Source organism: Xiphophorus couchianus, chromosome 16 (assembly GCF_001444195.1).
Source record: "Xiphophorus couchianus chromosome 16, X_couchianus-1.0, whole genome shotgun sequence".
In the NCBI taxonomy this organism is placed as follows: Eukaryota; Metazoa; Chordata; class Actinopteri; order Cyprinodontiformes; family Poeciliidae; genus Xiphophorus; species Xiphophorus couchianus.
The window spans coordinates 11,046,204-11,069,327 of NC_040243.1; the positions used below are offsets into that span (position 1 = coordinate 11,046,204).

The window sequence follows — 23,124 nt, forward strand, 5'->3', positions numbered from 1 at the left end:
TTAAACGCAATGTAGGTAACATTTTGTTGTTTATTCTAGGGAGACCAAAAGGCTCAGGGAAGAAACAAAAGCAGCAACAGGCAGAAAATGCCAACAAAAATCCTCCAGCTTTCCTGGGTTGGAGTTCACTGGGTAACACCCGGAAGAGACCTGCTGACAGTCTTTTTCAGTTTAACGGGGCACCCAGGAAGGCCTTGAGAGGAAAGGACGATGCCTTGTTTTCTTCTCCTCAAACGCAGTCCCTGACCTCCCAACCAACCAAAGGCCTTTTCAGCAGCAGCTCCTTTGAGGTGGATTCTTTTAGAAGCATTGCAAACGGCTATTCCTCCTTCTGTTCTCAATCTGCAGGGGCAGGACCTGGTTTATCTATGGTTCCCAGGACTGGCATGTACAATGAGAAGCGTAGGCAAGATGACATGGTTGCACCAAGGAGCAGAAAGTCTGGACAGGAATTTCTTATCAAATTGGACCACGAAGGAGTGACATCTCCCAAGACCAAGAACAGCAAGGCACTGCTGCTGAAAAGTGAATATTCCAGTGTGAGCAGTATGCCTAAAACTGAGGCATACTCTCACCCAGTCCTGCTGGTCAAAGACAACAAGAAAGGTGGTGCCTCCAGAGTGGAACTCCTCCTAAAAGGAACCACTCCACAAAGAAAGCCCTCTCCTTCTCTGCGGCAGGAGAAATATGGCGATCTGGGCTTCAGTTCTCACAGAGAGTGTCACCCTTCCTATTCTGACCTGGATGATGAAGAGGAAGAGGAAGAGAGGAGGCGGGCTGCACTGGCTGCAGCCACAGGAGGACTCAGGATGCCTGGTCGTTTTCTTTCTCGCCTCTCTGTCTCCTCCTCCTCTTCTGGTTCTTCAAGTTCTTCCTCTTCAGGCTCCCTTTCCAGTTCTAGCTTGTGTTCATCAGACAACGATTCATCCTACAGCTCAGATGATGAGGATAGTTCGGCACTGATGCTCCAAAGTTGCCTGTCCTCTCACCAGGGACTGCTGCCATCTGCGGAACCCTCAACTTCTTCAAGGCCTCGGCAACATTCCTTTGTCGCCAAAGCTGTTGCTGTTTCCAGTGCCAAAGGAGGCCCGTCAGAGCAGTTGTCCAACAGCAAGCCCTTAAAGAGGAAGGAATGCATGGCTGGAGTCTCTAAACCGACAAAGGAATGCATGAAAAAGCCACGGATGCTTCCAGATGACACTTCATTTATTCCGAGACCCAAGGTATCTGCATTCCTGGCTGGCCGGCAGATGTGGAGGTGGGCCGGAAACCCTACACAGGTGCGAACAGTTATTCACATTTTTACTGCATTCACCAAGCTTGCTTTATAGAAAATACGTGAGGGAAAGACATATAATACAATCAAACCATTTCCTTATATTCCACAGAGACGAGGATTAAAGGGCAAGGCCCGAAAGCTTTTCTATAAGGCTATTGTCAGAGGAAGAGATACTGTAAGAGTTGGTGATTGTGCCGTTTTCCTCTCGGCTGGACGTCCTAATCTCCCATATGTGGGTCAAATCGAGAATTTCTGGGAATCCTGGACCTCAAGAATGGTTGTCAAAGTCAAATGGTTTTACCACCCTGAGGAGACCAAACTAGGCAAGAGACATCGTGATGGCAAGGTATGTTGCAATTCTATAAGACTTACTTTTGTTAAAAAAATACTAGTACATAAGATGAAATTCAAATTCTTGATAAACATCACTATGCTGTGTCTGTGTTTCCTACATAGTACGCCCTTTACCAGTCGTGTCACGAGGACGAGAACGATGTCCAGACAATCTCTCATAAGTGCCGGGTTGTAAGCAGGGAGGAGTACGAGTGTCTGACTCGCAATCAGAAGCCAAACAGTAGTTATCCTGACCTGTACTACCTGGCTGGGACGTACGACCCCACCACCGGTCAGCTAGTCACTGTAGAGGGGGTTTCTATCATGTGCTGAATTGACACTACTGAAGGACTTCTTAGGGGTAAGGCTTGTGAACGATGCCATGGGTGAGTCTGAAAGGTCCACTAACTGAACATCAGTCGCCAAAGCAGGGCTGTCTGCTATTACACACTGGAGCATTCTGGCGTCTATAAAAGTCTGGGTCTTCCTGGGGATCAGAAACTTGAACAAGTGGTGTTTCAATTCCGTAATGAATCTATTTTTTTAAAAGCGGTCTTTCTTGACTGAATACTGGTTTTAAGACTTCTACTTCTGGCTCTTATCCATTGTTTTAGAAAGAGAGCTATGATTGCACTGGATTGTGCAAATTAAAACAAGGTCCAAATCGTCACTGTTGACTACGTTTCAAAAGGCTGACCTTGTCTGAGTCATTGGAAGAAAATCTTAAGGCACATGGAGCGTCTTCATGCCTTTTCATTCCAGAGAAGTTGGAAACATGTAAAGGCAAGAGTGTAAAGTTAAAAATGTCTGTAAATATTTTGAAATCTTCCCCAATCAAGCCATACACTTCAGTACCTCTCGCCTGTCTTAACTGTTCAGGTGTACATTGTACAGATCAGTTAATGTATTGTTGTCTCTTGTCTATATGTACATAAAAGCTATTTTATATAGGAGTTTATTGTATATATGAGATGTATCTTTCCATGTTTGCAATTGATTTATTTTTATATGGGTGTAGACTACATTGTATTGTGTTATTTCTTTTTCCCTTTGCTTTGGGGAGTCGAGATTGGAGAGATTAGTGTTGCACTGCGTATGCCCTGCTGAGACAGACCCGAGAAAAAGAGAGCACAGACGGAGGCAGAAGGATTTAATCTGTAACAGGAGAAGACTCACTTTCTCAAAGAAAGTAATCGCCCTGTTTAAAAAAAAGTGTTTTCTTTCAAGTGTTACTTCATTTTTACAAAAATCATTTTTTATGTCTTTTTTTTCTAATTTATGTATCATGCATCATTATCACAAGGCAGATCCCATCGGACTGCTGTCACGGGTCAAAAAAGTGAGTGTACCATTATGAGACTATGTTTGTGTGCGATAAGTGTCCTAGCATCACTATAATCATGTCCACACAAATAAATAAACAAAACAAAACAACAGCAAAAAAAACTGGGTCTTTCAATGAAAATGTGTTTGAGTGTTGCACTCATCAGAGCATAGACTAGCGCAACATGGCCTACAAAATACCAAAGTGTCTTTAGAAATTTTATTTCCTTTATTTAAATTTTTCACAGAAGCACTTGTGCAAAATTCAGATCAGAAATCACTGGCAATTTTTAAGAATGCTTGTCCTCCACTGTGTGCATAAATATTAACTCTGCATTGTGACAATGGTTTGTTCCACATGTACCTGCAGATTTTTTCAATGCAAAAGTATGCATAAAAAATGTCACTTCTAGGGATGTGACAATGAAGGTCAATGTACTGGCAAAGATGGATGTTGACAATTTGAAATTACTCATTTTATTCTCATCGCCATCTATGTCTATTTTGTACAGTCCATACACAATCTCAGTGCTAACTGTGAACGACAATCAGATTCACAAAGCAATGGACAAAGTAGGTTAACTCAATCTGAAAAGTTTATTTAATTTGTGCCAAGTACATTTTTTTCTATTTTTGTCTTGTCTGATATGCAAGCTTGAGTATTTTTTGTTGTTGTTGAAAGTTTTATTTTGTTTGCCAACATTTTATTTATTGTCAGTTTGCTGTTTGTCCATGCCAAGAGAGCTTTATGAGAATGTAATTTGGTTTTATTTGTTTTTTTCTTTGTTTTGTGTGCTGTCACATTTGCATTCTGGTCCTATAGAGGCCATCTAGTGAAAACAAATAAAGCAACACTGGATTCGTCTAATCCACAAAACAATCTATTAATTGTACATGCCTTTTTTCCCTTCTCTTTTATTTTGCTTTATTTGGTAGTTAATCTATTTTGCAATCACTGCTCTCATTTCCCTTCACCACATTGTGGTTAAAATCAATTTTATTCTGTCAAATTTGCCCCTGCTGTTTTAAAAACTTTGCTGATTAAGTGGTCTAGTAACAAAAAGAGTTTGGGGGGGAAAAAATGAAACAATAATCTTACTGTTTGTTGTGCATTGAAGTTATTCGAGCAGAAAGCAATGACCATACATTGCGATTAAAACAGAGTGAAATATTATTGAGATGCTAGGGTTAATCTGGATAAATATTTGCAATAATGATTATTTTTTTTAAATATGTAAGAAAATATAATCAAACAATTCACACAACTATTTTAAAGTGCTTGTGTAAATGGCCCTACTTCCAAATGGTAAGTTTTTTATTTTATAAAAAGTCTACTTACTGCCAAATTGTTTTTCTTGTTGATTCTGATGGTTTCATTTAAGCCTTTGAAAATCAATGAAATAATTTAGTGTCTTGCAAAAGTATTCACACCCCTAGAACTTTTTTTCACATTTTCTCATGCTTTAATGTTTATTTTATTGGGATTACATTTGATAGACCAACACAGAGTAATATATATTTGGACATTATTAACATTTTATTATTATTTATTATTAAATACAAGTGGTAATTCTGTGGTTTGTGCTACGATTCATTTTATTTAGGAGTACTGGTGAAAATGTCATGCAAAAGCACATAATACTTTTCAAATAATTTGCAAAATATTTTAATGCTCTCACATCCCTTCTTCATGACCTTTATTAAATATTTCGTGTTGTCTTTTTACAGAAAATCCTACAAACATGCTGGTACAATGATGTTTGTATTTGTGACCTGACAAACTGTGAAAGTGTAAGAGGTATAAAAAAAAATTGCAATGCACTCTATGTGAGTTCTGTAGTCCACTGTAAACGGAGACAGTTTTGTTGCAGCACCATATCTAATCTCGAGAGCAAGTATCTCAAAAAAGTTCTCTATTTAGTAATGAATCAGTAGAGATCAGACAATATCATACAATAGGCCTAAAGAAATATGGAGTCTTAATTTGACATATGAAGATTATTTAATAGGTAAAACATTGTTTCATTTGCAAATGTGTCATTTATAAATATGTGCAGCATTTTTGTAGCAAATGCAAGAAACTTATTTTTCTGATTAGGTATAAATAATAGAGTAAAATATATTTTTATCAAAACAAATGCTTAATGAAATTTCAGTGTGGAAATGTTATGTCAATTTAAATCGCTAAAGTACTTTCTAGTGGAAAGTAAGTCATACTGCATTATTTGAAATACCTTTTATCCTCAAATTAAAGTATTCTTTTGGCCTACTTACATGTTTTTTTTTTTATTATTAGAGCACAAGATGCCTTCAGCAACATGTGCCCTTCTCCTTTCACAGCCTGGAGCTGCAGGTATATTCCTCTAGCCGCCCACACAAGCCATAACCTACAGCATCTGTCCGTTTGCATACATGCTCATCAGCTTTGACAAAGCCAATGTCTCTAACCTATATCAGTAAAATATCTACTGGCTATGCCTGGAGGCATGGAGACAATATGGGTCATTGACCTTTCTCTCCAAACCCAGGGGTCTTCTTTGTCCTGCATGCAGCCAGAGCACCACCACCACCTTGCCCCCACCCCCCACCCCCCGTATGCCCAAGCAGGGGCTAATGGGCACATCAGTCATCTCCAGCAGTGGCCCAGTGAACACAAACAGTTCTGTTTACCACCACAACCTTTTGTGTTGACTGTGGCCACTGCCCCGTGTCCAAGCTGCGGCCTTTCCTGGATCAGCAGCATGAGGGTAAGAGGCACTCTGCACAGTGTTTGAGTTGAGGAAAAGGTTAAGGTGTCTGAGTGTTAAGGTTAATGTGTTTTGAAATAGTTCTGGTTCATTACCTTTTACGCAGTAAGCATAATATTCATCAGGAATCTAATCAGGTAATTCTGATCCATAATACAAACAATGAGGAGGATAAGGTCACCAAGTGATTACATTTAGACTGTACTCATTTGGAGCAGCTTTTTGAAATATGGAATGAAGGGTATGTTACATATCACTTGACAGACACGCCTGCTTGCCTCACGTTTCACTGCCTGTCTGGTTCAGCTTGGTCAGCATCCAGATTGTGTTCCTCGGTGTCAACAGGAGGAATGCCTTCCTGCACAAATATCTACACCTCATAAATGTCTCACCCTTTGCTTGACCCCGTCTGGCCCCAGAATGTGAGTGTTGAGAAAGGGACCGGCGGTCCTGTGCGTGTTGGGGCCTGTGAGTCTGAGAGTGAGGAGGTGAGGTCTTGGGTCTTAACAAGGTGCTAAGAGAAGAGAGCAGAACAAAGGTACACACTGCCTGTTTTTAAAGGCCACTTATGCTCTTATCATCTATTTTAAGCATGTGTTGCTGTTGAAAAGGTTCACTTATAATGCATCTTTAAACGAAGCAGGTATTTCAAGTTATTCTTGTGTGATGTGAAGTGAAGCCTTTTTGTGGACGTTTCGATGCCAGAGAAGGTAATAGTTTGAATGCGCAAATGAACAAGTGGAAATAAATTATGCAACACTGCTGTGTCTTTGTAAGATAAATGTATCTAATTGAAATATCCTAACAGGTGCACTGTACAAAACCTCCACCTTCTGATAACTTCCTATAATCATTTTAGTTGCCGTTTGTCACCAGTAACCTTTCAGGTCTAGAGTTCCTTGAAAAATGATTCATACTCTGTAAAATTTCCCAGAGTAACTCCTCAGGAGCTGCAGAAGCTCACAATTCAGCTGGGAGAATCTGATGAGAGGACTCATGTACTTTACAAATCGGTCCTTTTGTAAATTGAAATTCTGTGCCATGTAACGGTCAAAGAGAAGCAAGAAGGTGAAGATGTTCTGGTCAGATGAGAGCAAAATTGTACTGTGTGCCCTAATTTAAAAAAAAATGTGTGAAAAAAAAATGGCACTGCACATTAACTTAAAATGTTCATGTTTTTGACGGAAATTGTGGCAGCAGCATCATGTTGTGGACATGCTTTTCTTTGCTTAGAATGTGATGGTCAGTTGGTCTATAGACGGATAAGGCTTTTCTTTAAGAAAACCTGTTAGCATTTAAAAAGCCCAAAAACTGTGGGGAAGGTTCAACCTCCAAAGCACATTTTGATTTGGAATCAAATATGTGGCAAAACCTAAATGTTTATGTTCACAAATGTTTTCCATCCAATTTGACTGAGTTTGACCCACTTTTCAAAGTAAAATGAAGGAAGCAATTGTAGAGTCTACATACACAGAAAAATGATTAGTCACTGGTTAAAGAAAAGAAAACAAAAAAAATTCTGATTTTTATGTCAGAATGTTAAGAGTCCTAAGAAAAAATCTGACTTTTGAATTTAATCTCAAAATCTGAATTCTGAGAAAAAAAAGAAGTCTTAGAATAAAATCAAAATTGTATTTTTTCCCCCAGTGGCACTATTTTTATATACCATGTATGCAATGAAACCAAAGAGAAACCACAAAATGTAGTTACATTTACAGCAACTTACTCAGGGAGGACTGTGCTACTTTTTTTCATTCTAAAAGAACGGACTTCCAATTGTCCTGGAGATAGATATCTAGGGTCTTCTGTTTAATGAACTTTCCATGTTTTAACCACGACCAGCACACTGTGGTAAAAATACTGGACAATTGGAAAAGCTAAATCTCCCAAAGATCTACGTGAAACCTAAAGAACTAATTATGAGAAGCACTTTAAACGTCTGTAAATTAGGTCTGAATTCAAACTTTTGCATGCTGCTATACAGGCAGCACCTTGTTGTTGTAGTGGCTGCTGCTCAGATGTGCCACGCCTGATTCATGTCTCTGTTGTAACAGGCTCGTGCAGATTCTGACTCAGCTATGCTAAAGAAGCTTTTCTCTGTAATATACAGGATTACAGTTGCTCCTTGTTACATATGTCATGTACAAACTCTGATGGGATGTTGCCAGCTTCTTGAAATGACAACAACAATATAATTAACAGCGTGACTCATATTCATATTATCACGTTTTCTTTCAGGGTTGAAGTTAGTGGGCTTTTTTTTAAAATTTATTTATTCTTTTTGATAATGTTTCTGCCAGTGATGAACGTGGTGTTTCCATGGATAAATCAACAAAGTTAGGACCAGGAGAAAAGAATCAGCAAGCTCTTAAGGTAAAACAAGAATATAAAATGTATATTTCAACTTTGTTTTAAGTAATTTTCAGTTTTAAAACTAGTCCCTACATTTTAAACATTTTAACTTTTCCAGCCTTTCTTTTTTCTTTTGCAAAGTTCTGTGAAAAGAAAGAATATGCAGCATTTAATAAAACTCCATGCAAGTTTTTGCACATACTAATTTAGATATTGGGGAGCCTGTTTCAGACTATAGAATGTATGTGACAACATTAAATTCAAAATATTTTGTGTTTGTGTTAACCAGGCACATTTCCAAACATTATTTTTTGCAAGCACAGTAAAAGTCACTCCTGCACCTATCATAAAAGGTGGCCTCATGTAGTATCTGTTTGTAATCACAGGACAGTTGGCGCACTCCTTATCTTGCAAGCAGCATTAAAGTGAATAATTAAAAATGTTTGGTCTTCAATATCATTAAAGGAGCTACAATCCTAAGTAATTAAGATTACAAAATAAAATTATGTAAAAAATAATTACAGCTCCATGAGATATGAGCTTGTAATTCGGTATCCAGTCAGAAAAAAAACATCATTTACTTGCATGTGAACCGTGGTTGGAGTAATGGTTGTTTCACAATGCACCCCCGCCCCCTCATTTCTTCCCAAAGCTGCTATGTAGTGGTGTTTGTGCATTCCTGTGTTGACAACCCCTCCATTTAGTTCTCTGGGGTGTTTACCCCGCTCATGGTAGCAGAGATCCAGACCTCCCTCCCCCTTCTCATTCTGTTTACACTGCTCTTCTCCTCTGTTTACTCTGTGCTCCAGCACCCTGGCGCACCATGCTCCAAACAGCTGTTCCATTAAGGAGGGAGCAGCAGCTTCAGCCGAGCAGCACTGCCACACAGCTCTCTGACAGCCCACCACGGTCGCTGCCGTGGCTCCCCTGGCACGCCTGCCATTGTTGCCGTAAAGCCCAGCCTCTTTCAGTTGCCAGAGCGGCTCCTGGGTAGAGTCAGCCATAGAAACTGTCAGAGATTGTCCTCAAACCACACAGCAAATTTGCCAAGTTCAGCTTTTGATCAGCTGGCTCTGTATGGGATTCATTCAAGCTTAAATAAGCAACAATCATATCCAGATGATCAAGAGAATGCTATCCTGCTCCAGAATTATATAATTGCGGTTTTCCTTCCTCTTCAATACGTTTCCTGATTGCCATCAGCTAAAATGAACGCTATTGTCTATCTAAGGTCACACTAACCTCTGAAGCCTCTTGTGAATTATATACATTTTTTTTTACCTTTCACAAGTTTTTTTTTCTGCTGGTGTGCACAGCTGGTGCTGAATCAGGAGACAGGAAACCTAGGACAGAGGCCACCAAGCATCTGCAGGCTCCCTTTGGAAAGCTGTGGAGCCCTCTGGCTACAGGGACAGGAGACAGTCCATTTATCACAACACAATAGCTGCTGCCTCCAGCTTGTGGAAAAGGAGCCTGTCTCAGTCAATGCAGCAATGTTCATACGCATGTATATGAGTAGTAAAATGTAAGTGAGAAAATGTGGCAGCAGAGCAAAAAGTCCAGCACACAAACATTATATACTATATATATAGTATATATATATATATATATACATATATATATATATATATGTATATATATATATATATATACTATCTAGAGTTATATACATAACTCTAGATTGTTCAGATGGTATGTGTCATCCTTTTCTATTACATTCTGTGTCCTTTGTTATTTCAAAAGAAAGACATAAATTCCCAAGACCGTTAATTTATGTGGTTTTAGATTATCCATTTGGGATAAGCAGTATGGAATTAGTGTTTTATCTTGACACTGTGATGATGATTAAACTGACAATTAAAAATGCATTTTAATAAAAGTATTAAAAATGCATTTCTTTTTGAAAGTGAATCTGTCACTACGTGCCGTGGTATCAAAGCTACACAACAACAAAAAAAGCAACTGGCTGCTTTGGAAATTGTACTGAGCCCCGCTCTATAACTGTGCTCAGTAATAACTTTGAAAGCATTTGATTATTATAATTATATTTTGATATGATATTTATTAATGCCCTCATGTAACCATTAAATATAATTTACATTCAATGCTGTTTACTTTTGGGGTTTGAGCTAAAAAACAAACAAAAAAAAAACAATATTTATCACCATAATTATCACCATCATCTTTTTAAACAATTCAACAAACTTTATTATTTCAAAATAGTGTGAAATATATTTCAATTAACAGAAACAACAACTAATAATGGTCCAGGTCAGTTTGAACCAATGCAATGTCAACTCTAATTTCCTACATCTATTGTAATGCCTTGAAAATTTTATTTCACTCAGTTACATAAATAACATCCTTTATTTCCCATTTTATATATAGGTTGCATCATGAATTATAGACATAAATATTCACAAAGATGCACAAATCTCAATGATTTGGTTTTCTATTATTGTTTAATATTTTCTAAAACACCCCATCTCATTTGACTGTGATTCTGGTCCATATTCAGTCCAGCTGATTTATCTAAACATGTGTGATTATGAACAATGATCAAAACATTGAACTTGTTTCCCTCTGTTGGAAAAATGTGATAGCGAACAACAAAAACTGCAATCTTTCTGCTGCTGACAAATAAAAAAAAGTGATTGAAAAAAAGAGAGACGAAATCTGTCCCCGACCTGGGATGCACGTGCTCTAAGAACATGATACACTGCTTCCTCATGACCTTTCTGCATTACAAAGGCTCATTTGTGCAACACTTTAAGCTGCTGCAAGCACATGCAGAAAACATCTGCCTTAAATACAAACAGCCAGACACAAAAGAAGAAACGTATTTTTGCATGTATGTTGGCATGCAAAAATATGCATTAGATATGGATTAGAAACAGAGCATGCACCTGTCCATACTCTGTAAATGCTAGTAATTCTAGTTTATAAAAGAATTTCGCTCTGCTGCCAGGCCCCCAGTGCCGTTTTTCAGAGTCCTTAAACACATCTGAGTCCCTCACAGGAGCTTTTCTCTCCTCCTCAGTTATATCTTGCACTTTAAAAATATGCACTCTGCTCAGATACCACACAGTCATAAGCTCCATGACTGGCACGTGGACATCTTATCAACATGAGTTGAAGGCCCTGGGCAACTAAACAAGGCTTTGATCAGATGTTTTGGAGACATCTCTCGTTTTCCCGCAGACAAATCCAGTGGGGGTTGATGTGCTAATTTTAAGACAAACTCAAAGAACAAAATGTACCTTGTGATGTGAGAAAGAGAGACAAGTCCATTTATAGTTTCTGTGATATTACAGAGGTGAAATACAGAAAAAAAATGCATTTCTAATGTAAAAGAAAAGAAAAGATGGAGAACAGCATGCATGGATCACACTATGAGATCAGCTGACAAACATCTCTGCAGCCTTAGCGGGGGCAAATCACCATCTGTCCCCTGAATTGCCTGTGACAGATGTTATAGAGGCCCAATTTTACTTTATATTTTCTGTTGAGTGTTCACTGTGGAACCTGTCAGTGGGGGAGACGCAAAGAGTGAGCAGACCAAAGAAAGAGATAGAAAAGTCGAGCACAGCATCCAACAGCCAAACGGTGGGGGAGAAAGTGATAGAACAAGACAAAAAAGAAGGATGTAGACAGGAGAAAAAATGAAAATCTAAAAGGACCAATTCAACTGGCAGAGTCCCACAGAGAATTCACCTCAAGGTAGCCTTGTGTCCAGTTTGTGTCTCTTTGGAGAAAGGCCTCCTGAGTGTGTGCCACTGTACAGACTGACAGTAGCTCAGTGAGTTAGTACTGCTATTGATTTCCATGGTTTTAAAGTCAAAATCAGTGCAAGGGTGGTGAATACCCCTGCTAAAATCAATTTGTCTCCTTTGTGTCTACAGAATTAAATGGATAGTTTATGATTTTTTAAAAAAAAGTATTAATTAATATTTTACCAGCTGTTTATTAAACCCATATACCCCCCATCTACATAATCTTCCTTTTGTTTCAATAGCATTGGAAGAAACAATGCTCCCATGTAGCCTTTCAACAGATTTAAGACTTTACACAATTTAATGACCAGAACGGAAGTCAAAGCATTGAAATTTCATTTCAATTATTTTATTTTATTTTATTTTTTTCAAATAAACAAAAAGTAAAAACAAGAAAAAAAATTGACTTGCAATTTTGCATTATCTGTTCGAAAAGGAGCAGGTAGAAGACACAATATCTACTGATTTCCTGTCCCTCTCACACTTATCATTTAAATCATTCAAGCATTTAAATATTTTAATACCAGATAAGCTTACATTTTTCCACAGTGTATGACATTTAAATCTCATTTTCTTATCCTTAAATGTGCAATTATTTATACATTTTTTCATAGCATTTTTGGTCTTTGAGACACCCGTTCTATGCAACATATTTCCCAATAAGCTGCTTTTGAAAACAGTTTGCTAAGATGACTTATATTTGTACATTTTTTAAATTCATCATTTAATCCATTCCATAAATCTACTCTACACAGTGATAAAGAAAAACTATTTTTGGTTGGTTTGCTTCAAAATTAAATTGAGATTGTGCAGTGGAACGCTAAATTCCACCCCATTCCAGTCATTGGGGGCACACCTCCTCCTACTTGTTTCTGTCAAATAATTATTGGCTTTATAAACAACAAGAAATTGCAAACATGACCAGAGTTTAAAGGTGTTATTTTCAAAGGCTGAAGTCTGAATCTGATCTGGACCAAACAGCAAGTCAGTCTGAAACCAGTCGACACCCTGCTATTAGAGAGCAGTCAGCTGAGGTTCATGTGGCAGCCAGAGTCAGAAATCTGAGTGCAGTGCTGCATGATGGTATGATTCTAGACATTCATAAATGCAGCAAAGTGCTTAGTTTATGAAGAACTCTTTCTGTGAGTTTTGATTAACCAAGATTAATTGAAACCACAAGTCCAGTCAAACATAGTGCATTTCAGCAACAATGCAGTTCAGTGCTTTGCAAGATAAAAAAAACTAACAAAAAACCCCATAATAAACAAAAAAACATTACATTACAGTGGTAAAATAAGAAGAAGGAATTAAAACATGCATGATAATAACAATAATAATCTGTCTGCTATATATCATACTTTGAGTTGATTCAAGTTTAAAGACTCTAACTAAATTAGTTTCAGTTTTGAGGGCTTTACATATTATGTTGCCTTAAGACAGAAATGCAATTATGGTATGGCCAATATCAGGCTCATCTCCCTTATTATGAGCTTTTAAGCAGCTGTCTTTCATTACAAAGCTTTTTTGTCAACTCTCTCCTTCATCAGCTCTACTTATGGTGTGATTCCATATGAACCAGATCAGAGACTCACTGGTTTTAACTCGGGGTCTTTAAGACAGTGTCAGCTTACAGGCCTCACTCTCTTCACTCAGAACATTATAGAAGTTTTAATAGATGATCAGGGCAGCTGTTGTCGACACTGTGTGATTTACTGTGGTGAAGAGAAAGCTTAATGACTACAAAGCCAGACATTGATGTGCAGTAGATGATGTAACTGGATCAGGTAGCTGCCCTCTGGGAAAGTTACATGCTCTCTAATGTACTAGTATAAGAAAATACATTTCTTTTAGATTACAACTAGGACATCTAAGAGATCCTTGATAAAGCAATGGCAGCTTATTTCTGCTGTAGACTTCAAATAAAACAATGGGTTAGTTTTGTCACTACTGGTATAACTTCTCCACAGTCTACACAAAATCTTCACAAAAAAAAAACCACACACACATAAAACATCCAGATACAATTGTTCTGATTGCTGGCAGGTGGTGCATGCTCAAGGAAATAGAAGATTGCCTAAAACAAACAGCCCCAGCAGACCTAGCACTTCAACTTGGAGCAGTTGGTGTATTTATGCACAAGCTTGCATTACTGAGACAATACAGCATCCATCTCAGAGGTCAAATGGTACAAATTCTGTTTGCACATTGAAGACGATGATATCCTCTTTATTCCTAGAGTGTTTGACATTGCGGGTTTACAAACAATGGGCAGTCTCCTGACCAAAGAATCATGTGATGAATTAGACATCCAATGACCTGTGAATCTGCTAAAATAATAACCAGAATCCTTAGAGATTCTTTTCTTTTTTTTGAATAATGATACTTTGATGGAAATATAAATGTTGGGTCCATATGTCTAAACGTTGCTACAGTAATATGCTACTTAAGTATATTTTAAACCAAGTCGACACAAATTCTGATGAAATGTCTTTTTCATTGTCATCTAATGGATCTGTATGCGCAAGCAAAATAAAATGTGCAAATTTTAATATATAATAAAACTCAAAGTATCTAAGAGAAACATAGCACATAGTACAAAAAAGTGTATTATACAGTAAATATTTGGTTTGTAATCTATTGTTCATAAATATGATAAAATGCTGTCATAAGTTATTTATGGGTTGTTTGGGTTAAGAACAAAAGGTCAGTTAGAATTGACAAGATTCAGCTCTAAGCTCCAGTGGGTGGAAATAATTATTCAATCCCTTGCTAACAAATTGAAACTTTATTTCTTGTACACAGAGAGAACAAGACTCCAGTATAAAACTGTTACATTATTTTGCTTTCATAAATGTTCATTTAATTGAAGGAAACAACTGAACAGTTGACACAGGTTCATTCTAATCAACAATCAGAGAACTATTTTTTATCTTATTAATACTTTAACACATGTGTGTTAATACATGAAAATTGGAGTTGCATTTAAAGAGCCAACACTTTCCATTCAGAGCAAACTAAGTACATTTAAGGAAAAAGTTTTTTTTTTTTTCTTTTTGCGAGGCTTGTCTTTAAAGTAAAGCCTGATATCTTTTTCATATAGGCTATGCATAAAAGATGGCGACCAAGGTATTCCTTTATTATATTTTCAAATCCTAGACTATTGCAGACAAATCACAATACTGGAGTTGGTAGTATTTCATCTCAAGCTCCTCAATTATTAATAAATAAAGTTTTTAAATGAAACTGCTCAGTTTGTTGATATTTAGGTCTAATAATGGTGCTACAGTTAAAGGGATCATTGAAATCAAAATAAATAAACCCAGATGTTGATTGATTTAATTAATAAACCACAAATACATCAACATGGTAGTGCTTAAAGAAAAGTCTGAAATCAGTCTTGATAGCTGAAGTCAAACATCTGTGCAAAATGTTGTGCAATTCTATCATAAAGTTGCTATATTGAAATGTTCTTGATGGATGTTGATGTAATTGTCATCATGATTTATTCTAATGAATTTATTCTTTTTTTATTGTAGTTCATTCCTTCAAATTTCCCAAATTTTCATCACCTTGGGAGGGTGAAATCAGAAGATCTAATAGATATTTGTAATCTAGCTTGTATCGGAGCTAATGAAATTTTCCCTTCCCAATGCTGACTCAGTACCAAACCTTTAAATATGCATTGTCACCAAAATACCATGTTCACACATGAGAGAAAAGCAACAAATGTTCCTGAGCAGTAATCATTGCTGCCACAACTGAAAATCTGTGCCAATCAACTGTTTTGAACCCCAGCACAAACCTTACAACCTGGGCCCCATTAACCCATCTAGGAATGATGGCTAAATTGTCCACTAGTTCTCAGAGGCCGTCCAGGATGTAATCAAAAACAGACGGAATAATCAGCAGAAGCGCTTTCTGTTCCGGTAAGGATGTCTCCCAAAAGCACATGAATTACACTGAAGCGGGCGCTGGGAACTGTGAATGATGTTGGGCTACCAGAGCCAGCCAAGTCAGTGTCTCCCAATGCCAAGTGAGAGGATGCCAGACACTTCCTGCTGTAAACAATCTACCCACAGACCGAGAAGGAGGGGAGGGAACCTCTCAATGAGAAACAACCGGAGACACAGAAAAGACCCAGTTGCTCAATGAAAATTTCTCTCGTGAACAAATGTGCTCAATTTGTCAGACAAGCTACAAAAGTCTGTTTGAGGAAATGGTGTTTGTGTGTAAGTGTGTGTGTCAGGACAAATGGCAAATCTCTGTGTACTGAAAGTGAACTCAAAGCCAGCGCTTAGAGCTTGAAAAAAAAAAAAAAAAAAAAGAAAAAACAAGAGCTGAATATGCAGTGCATTGTAAAAATAATACCCCCCTTTGAGCTTCTTCACATTTTGTTACTTTACAGCCACAGACTTTATTGTATTTCATTCAGACTATATCTAGTGGACCATCACAAACTATTGCATAAAAGCAAAATAGATGATTTTAACCTTTTTCACTGATAAAAATCAGAAAAATGAAAATCAGATATGCAGTTTTAGCAGTTTTTTATGCGGTAATAATACTAAAGATTCCCTTCAAGAAAGAAAACAATTATCCATTATGTAAGGTAATAAAATGCAATCAATTTTGTGGTTGTGATGTCACAAAATACAACAAAACTTCAATCCTAATGAACTCAGCATGCTAAACACCTCTGATGTTGTCTTCTTTAACAGTTACCTTTGGCCTTTACCATGTTTTTTATTTAATATTCAGAAATATCATAGTAGAAAGTAGATTTAAATCCACAAAACAGAATCACTATAATTCTGTATTTGAACTGTTTTGGCATTGTCTTCTCTTATGCCTTTGGCTACAGCACACAAACAGTCCCCTTTCAGAAAAGGCTGGGACACTAAACAAACATGCTCGTTTGACCCTCTAAAAGAACCTTGGGCTATCTAAAGCTTTTGAGTCAGCAATGTGTACCATAGATTCTTTTTTTTTCCAGCTCAAAGTATTTTCTCCCTTGTTTTCAGAGCGCCATATTTTACTGTCTCTGTGTGTGGGAATGCAGAACAAATTCAGAGGGGAGAAATTAGGAGCTTGATGCATGTCTGGCTGTTTGGAAAGACAGTGCTTTGTATATGAACCTCTGACAGAGCAGACCTACATGTGGGCAAAAGACAAGCGTTTGCACAAAAATGACCACGCATGCATGTGCATGTACTCCCAGGAATATACAAAGAACATGGGAGTTTTGAATGCAGCTCCCCCACAGAGCAAGTGCATTTCTTACATGCCACTTTAAATCACATGATCGCTCTCTTTAAATGAAAGACACATTGAATTGTCAGGATGGCAACAGCTGAGGCCACATATTAGACCTGATGTCAGGGTCGGTGAACCAAGAATGACACTGATGTGAGAACTCCTGTCCCTCAAAGCTTGCCATGTCTACCTCATAGCAAGAGGCCAGCCTGTGCAGCTGAGCTCCATTCTCTAGTTTGCAGCTTCATCAATAAGAAACTCTGCCATTTTTACTGCTTGCCTATTTACAGGCTGCTTCACCTGAGAGACGGATTCTCTTTGTCGATAATGTATTGCACTGACAGCAATAACCTCGAGTTGAGTTACACCACTGTCTCCTGCCGCATGAGCAGCCTTCTGTGTCTGCTCCTCTGAGACAAGTTTGGGTCACTCTTTAAAACAAATGTGGAAATACAACCAGCCCTTAAAAAGCTTGAAATTTAGCAGTGCTGCACTAATATGTGACTTCTCAAATTGGACTTATTGAAAGTCTCAGTTATGATGCTGTACGGTGCGTTACAGAAGTGCTCACACCCTTTTTTCACATTTTACCACATTATAGCGACAAACATCAATGCATTTTATTGTGTTTTTTATTATATAAAAACAAGGGGCTTCCAGTCCTTTAGGCTTCTGTCTGGTAACTTTAAGATGCATACCTGTTCCAAAACACCTGAAGCAAATGATAATTCATTATAAGGCCTATAAAACTTGATGACATGTAGAGGAGGTAATTCAGTCTTTGGAAGAGCATAAAACACATTGTTTCTAAACAATTTAATATATATATATATATGAATAAGAAATAAAATGAACCCCACATCATGATACTCCCACCTGCACATGTCTTCCCCATGTTCCCATTGGACATGAGGATGACGCCGCAGCAGAGCCAAAAGTTGCTTTTTGATTTCATCTGACCAGAGCGCCTTCTTCCACATGTTTGCTATGGATCCCTACATGACTTGTGGGAAACTGCAAACTTCAAATGGTTTCATTTTAACCAGAAGTTTATTTTTGAAATGTCAGATCCAGGTTTGTGCCATCTGCTTCTACTACTGTAGTTGTTCTGTCAAAATGATTCTCCCACCTGAGAAGTAGATCTATACAGCTCTTGAGTTGCCTTCGGCCTCTTGAGTGTTTCTCTGAGTTATGATCTCGCCCAATTATGTAGATGACAATTCATTTTGGAGGTTTGCAGTACTGTCTTAATCTGCCCTTTTTCAGATGATGGATTGATCCATGCTTTGTTCAAAACATGGGTTGCTCTTTTGCAATTTAATCCTGCTTTAAACTCCTCCATGACTTTATGATCTGTTTGTCAAGTCCATTGGTCTTCATTGGTCTGTTTGTTCAGGTAAAAACAACAAAAAAAATTACAGAAGAAATAAAGGAAATAGGGGAATTAATAATTTTGCAGGCACTATAAACCAAACACTCCTGGGTAGAGAATAGCCTGCCTCTAAGGAAATACACCAGGGTTTGTCTTTAGCTGCCTTTGGGGGTGTTCGTACTGTAGATGAATGAACAGCTGGTTTGATGGGGTCAGTGAGCACCAAGCTGCTGAGGAAGGAGAATCACAGCCAAGCAAGTCATTTTACATTCTACTTTTTACTGGTTGTCCCATAGTTTGTTCGTTTTCCTCTGCTGGTTTTAGAGGGGGCAGCTGAAAGGTCCAATGGGAACAGGAGAGCACAGAAAGGACATTTTTGGATTCCTGTACCTTATGTAGGATGGGCTTGAACTGGCTGCTTTTTATACTATTCTGGTGTTATGACCACACATCTGCTTCAAGGACAGAAGTGAGTGGTTTATGCTAAACATATTGGAGAAAAAAACCCCTACAAAATATGAAACATAATAGAAAAATGTCATCTCAGATTTTTTAAGATGGCTATGTGCAATGTGCCACAACACAACCCTTGACTACTTGACAAAAGTGCTTTTTGATGAAACCTAAACAGAGCAAGTGCTGGCCCTTTAGCTATAATAGAGGCAGGGAGATGGAGTTTATAGGTGCTAATGGATACCAACGTGAAAAATGGTCTAATCTAAAAAGGTCTAAGACAGTCATAAATTAAATACTAAATAAACACAAAAAGCAACATTTAAATGGCATCCAGCTATTGCTTAGAATATTTATTTATTTATTTATTTAATATTTATGTCTTTAACAGACATATTTGTCTGTTAAATATGACAAATATGTCATATTTGTCATGACATATTACAATGTAATTACAATTATTTGTAATGTAATTATAATTACATTACAATTACATTAAGGATTGAACTGCACTGTATTTAATTGGAATCTAAATGTAACTATGCTGTATTGTCATCATCTAAGTGATTCTGAACTGAAATTGGATATGAATCAGATCTGTTCTTAAATGCATTTGGAAAAAGAATAACAAAAAATAAAAAAAGTGCATTTACGAAACCTCTGCTATAATTTCCCACAATATAGGTGAGATGAATTAAATGTAACAAATTCTTAATTTTTTTGTTTGATCCCTTTTTTCCGAGCAGCAAACCCAACATTAAACATACACAACTTTAAGAAAAGGCTGTTTCAAATTTACAGACAATGCTGTCCTCTGCTGGCCAGGAATACATTTTAACAACATCCATTTAATGTGTCTAAATTGTAAATTGACAAAAATATTATTTTATGTTTGCTTCAAAACTAATACGTTTAAATCAAAGGTAAAAAAAAATAACAATTTTAGTGATCAATAAAAAACTAAACAAAATGTCAAACATGTTATGGTTTATAGTTTTTGTGTAATTAATTTAGATTTTGTCTGTGGCATTCTATACATGTTCCTGTTAGTGATTAAAAAAAGAACCATTTCAGTAGACGGATGCAGTCCATGCAGTTCTTTTTATTCTTTAGATTCTGAAAACAAGCATCATTAAGAGAACAGCTGTCATTTCTGAATTTCGTCTCAGAATTTTTAAAATTTACTCAAACTACTGTTATTCTTTGAAAAAAACAATGCTGCCACCCTGTGAGCAGAGGATGAAAACACAGAACCACTTCTGTGTTTGATGTGATTGTGAATTTTCTATTTTTTTATTTTGTTTTTATTTACTGAATAATTATGACATTGTGCTTTTGTTTAGCAGAATCAAGCTTACAGAACACATTTATTTTAAATGACAATTTCCAGCTCACACATTTCTTTTTTTAACTGAAAGGCAGCACAAAAGTCTAAGTATTTGTTTATACAGTTGATGGGTAACTGCATGAACAGAAGTAAAGATAATACAAATCAAAATAAATGTGTTTCCTGAAAGAGTGTTGTGTGTTCAGATGATGAAGTATTTTTGTTAAAATATTTTACTGAAATACTTTAGTTAAAACCTAGAATTATCCCTCAGAGAAAAAAAAGTCTAATTTAAAGAGAATGTATGATAGGGGACAGGCTGTAAACAACAGGATATTTCTGCAAACTACAATTTTTTAACCATGTAAAACTAAGGAAAACAACTTTAAGCAATAACAGTAAGATTTTTTCACACTGAAACATGGTTACAAAGTTGCTGTGATGTTGACTGTTTTTTTTATTGTTGTTAGCTTAGTTCTGTTGTTGTTGTGTTTTCCTAATCCATTTTTTGATGTTTTAAAGCTTCTTGGTCAAGGTGGAAGAGCCTAGCAATTACAGAGGGATTTTAAATCTCCTGAGGAAAGCTGTCAGTAAACTTCCAGTGAGGTGCTCAGTTGATGCTTGAGTAGCAACTGAGACGGTGTACTTCCAAAGCTGGAAAGCTGTGGAATCACTCAGCTGTGTCTAGCTGTTTTTGTAGCTTCCCATACCTGACACGCCAACAATCAGAAATGTGTAAGGTAGGATTTTGATTTCTCTGTCAAGGTCTGTTGATTTTTGGTGTTTTAAAATGCATCCTTGAAAGACTGTATCCACCTATCATATTTTATTTCATTTTAAAAACAACTCAAAGTATGTATGTATATATATGTATATACAGTATATATATGTATATACAGTATATATATATATACTTATATATATAATTTTTTAATAGTTACACCATTGATCTTCCTAGGAAAGAGTCTTAACAGGTCTTGTGTTCAAAGGTTGATATCCTTAATGTCTCCGTCTGTCAATTCATTGTCTCCAGATATCCCACATTTATCGCTGTAATAATACATTTTGGTGAGGCTTTTTGACTGCTATCCTTTTTGGCCATCATGAATATATACTAGTTTAGCAAACCATTGCGTGGAGGATGATATATCCACCCTGACTGTGGTACTTGCCTCTTTATATTGTGGAGTTCCACAGAGGTCGGTTCTCTGTCCATTGTTATTTGCTATTTATTCGCTCCCTTTAATACATTATTCAATCTTTAAATAACATTTCTTGTCACTTTTATGCTGGTGATATTTAGCTGTAAATGGTTTCCATGCCTCACCAGCTAGATAGACCATTCAATGTAGTCCACTCTTTACCTCAGATTAGTGCTTGACTTTCTAGATGGGATAACTTGTTTTAAACACCAAACAGATGGAGGCTATGACTATAGATCCTCCTGAACTACAGACAAAAATCAATCCGGCTCTTGTTTTTTTTTTTAAACTCCTAAAATCGGCATTTGGAGTCTTGATGTGATTTTGAATTGTTCTCTGGGTTCTGACTGAAATGTAAAATCTCATTCCTGTTTCTATCAAGGAACAGAGATGTGATCTCCTCAGCTGAACTAGAATGAATTGTCCATGCAAGAATCATTTCTAACTAGCAGCACTCTATAGAGCTGCTATGAAAAGTGTTTTGACACAACGCAGGTTCTGCAGTTGCAAAAAGTTAAACACAAGGGAAGGCAGCAGTACTACCAACTGCACCTCTGTGCAAGCTACTTTACATTACAATGCTTATTTGATTTATTTTATTTTTGTGCTTTGTATTTTTATTTAATGTTTTTACCTGTTGATTTAATAATTTTTCTTGATAATCAGACCATTTTTGTTGTTTTAAAATTAGTAAACTTTAACAAGGGTCGTAAATATCTGTATCCCAGAGTGAACCTGTTGAAAAATGAACTTATCAACTACCATTAACAAAACAAATGACCTTGTGAAGATTCTGTCTGAAACTAAGAGAGCGTTGTTATCCACAGGAAAACAAGGCCTGTAAAGAGATTAAAGCTTCTTCTCCAGTATGCAAGACATTATAGCTCTATTACTCCAAAAGCAACATAAAACAGCAAGACACAGCTTGCAAATGCACTTAGAGACAAAGACCTTGATTTTATGAGAGATGTCCTATGGCATTAATATCAAAGTGTTTAGCTATATTGAGCTTCACTTTTAGAATAGAATAGAATAGAATAGAAGTACTTTATTCATCCCAGCAGGGAAATTACTTCGCAGTTACAGCATAGAGACAAGACACAATAACAACTACCACTGAGTAGTAGTGGTAGATAAAATAAAAATAAAAAATAAAATATAAAATGCTATAAATTGTAAAAATATGAAATGCTGTTAATATAAAAAGCAACTTAAGAGCAGTCCTTGCAAAGATTAAAAAAAAAATGCAGATATGTATATGTAAATATATGTACAGCAAGTGTGCAAGATGAGCAAAAGGGGAAGCTTGCAAGCCTAGGAGCACCCCTCCAACTGTAAAATGTAAGAGTGGAGACATCTTGTTACAGGAGGGACTAGTACAGCTTCAAAAAAGATGACGTCATGAGGAAACCCTACTACGTGAGACTATTAAAGCAACATTCAGACATCAGCCAGAAAATTAAAGCTGATGCAAAATATGTCTTCCAAATGCACAATCACTAAGAGGATAGACCCAAATTATCTACAAATAGCTCAAGTGTAACTGAGTCAATGTTTTAGAATGGCCATCAGAAAGCCCTAATCTCAGTCCTATAGGAAATTGATGGGCCGAATTGAAACACTGTGTGCAGGCAATGTGAGTGGCCTGTGTACCTTATTCTGTTACTCTAGTTTAGCTGGAGGACTTTCAGCAAACTACCCAAGTGACTA

General features: G+C 36.9%; 1 protein-coding gene across 3 annotated transcripts in view; it reads left to right on the forward strand.

Annotated features, from left to right (window-relative positions):
• The window catches only part of bahcc1a (BAH domain and coiled-coil containing 1a), a 74,627-nt gene extending 70,808 nt beyond the window's left edge, over nucleotides 1-3,819 (forward strand). For all 3 annotated transcript variants that reach the window (XM_028042054.1, XM_028042053.1, XM_028042055.1), the window contains 3 exons: nucleotides 40-1,280; nucleotides 1,389-1,625; nucleotides 1,736-3,819. In XM_028042054.1, coding sequence (XP_027897855.1) covers nucleotides 40-1,280; nucleotides 1,389-1,625; nucleotides 1,736-1,945 — 1,688 coding nt within the window. In that variant the 3' untranslated portion in view covers nucleotides 1,946-3,819. The remainder of the gene's footprint in view (nucleotides 1-39; nucleotides 1,281-1,388; nucleotides 1,626-1,735) is intronic.
• Nucleotides 3,820-23,124: the final 19,305 nt, after the last annotated feature.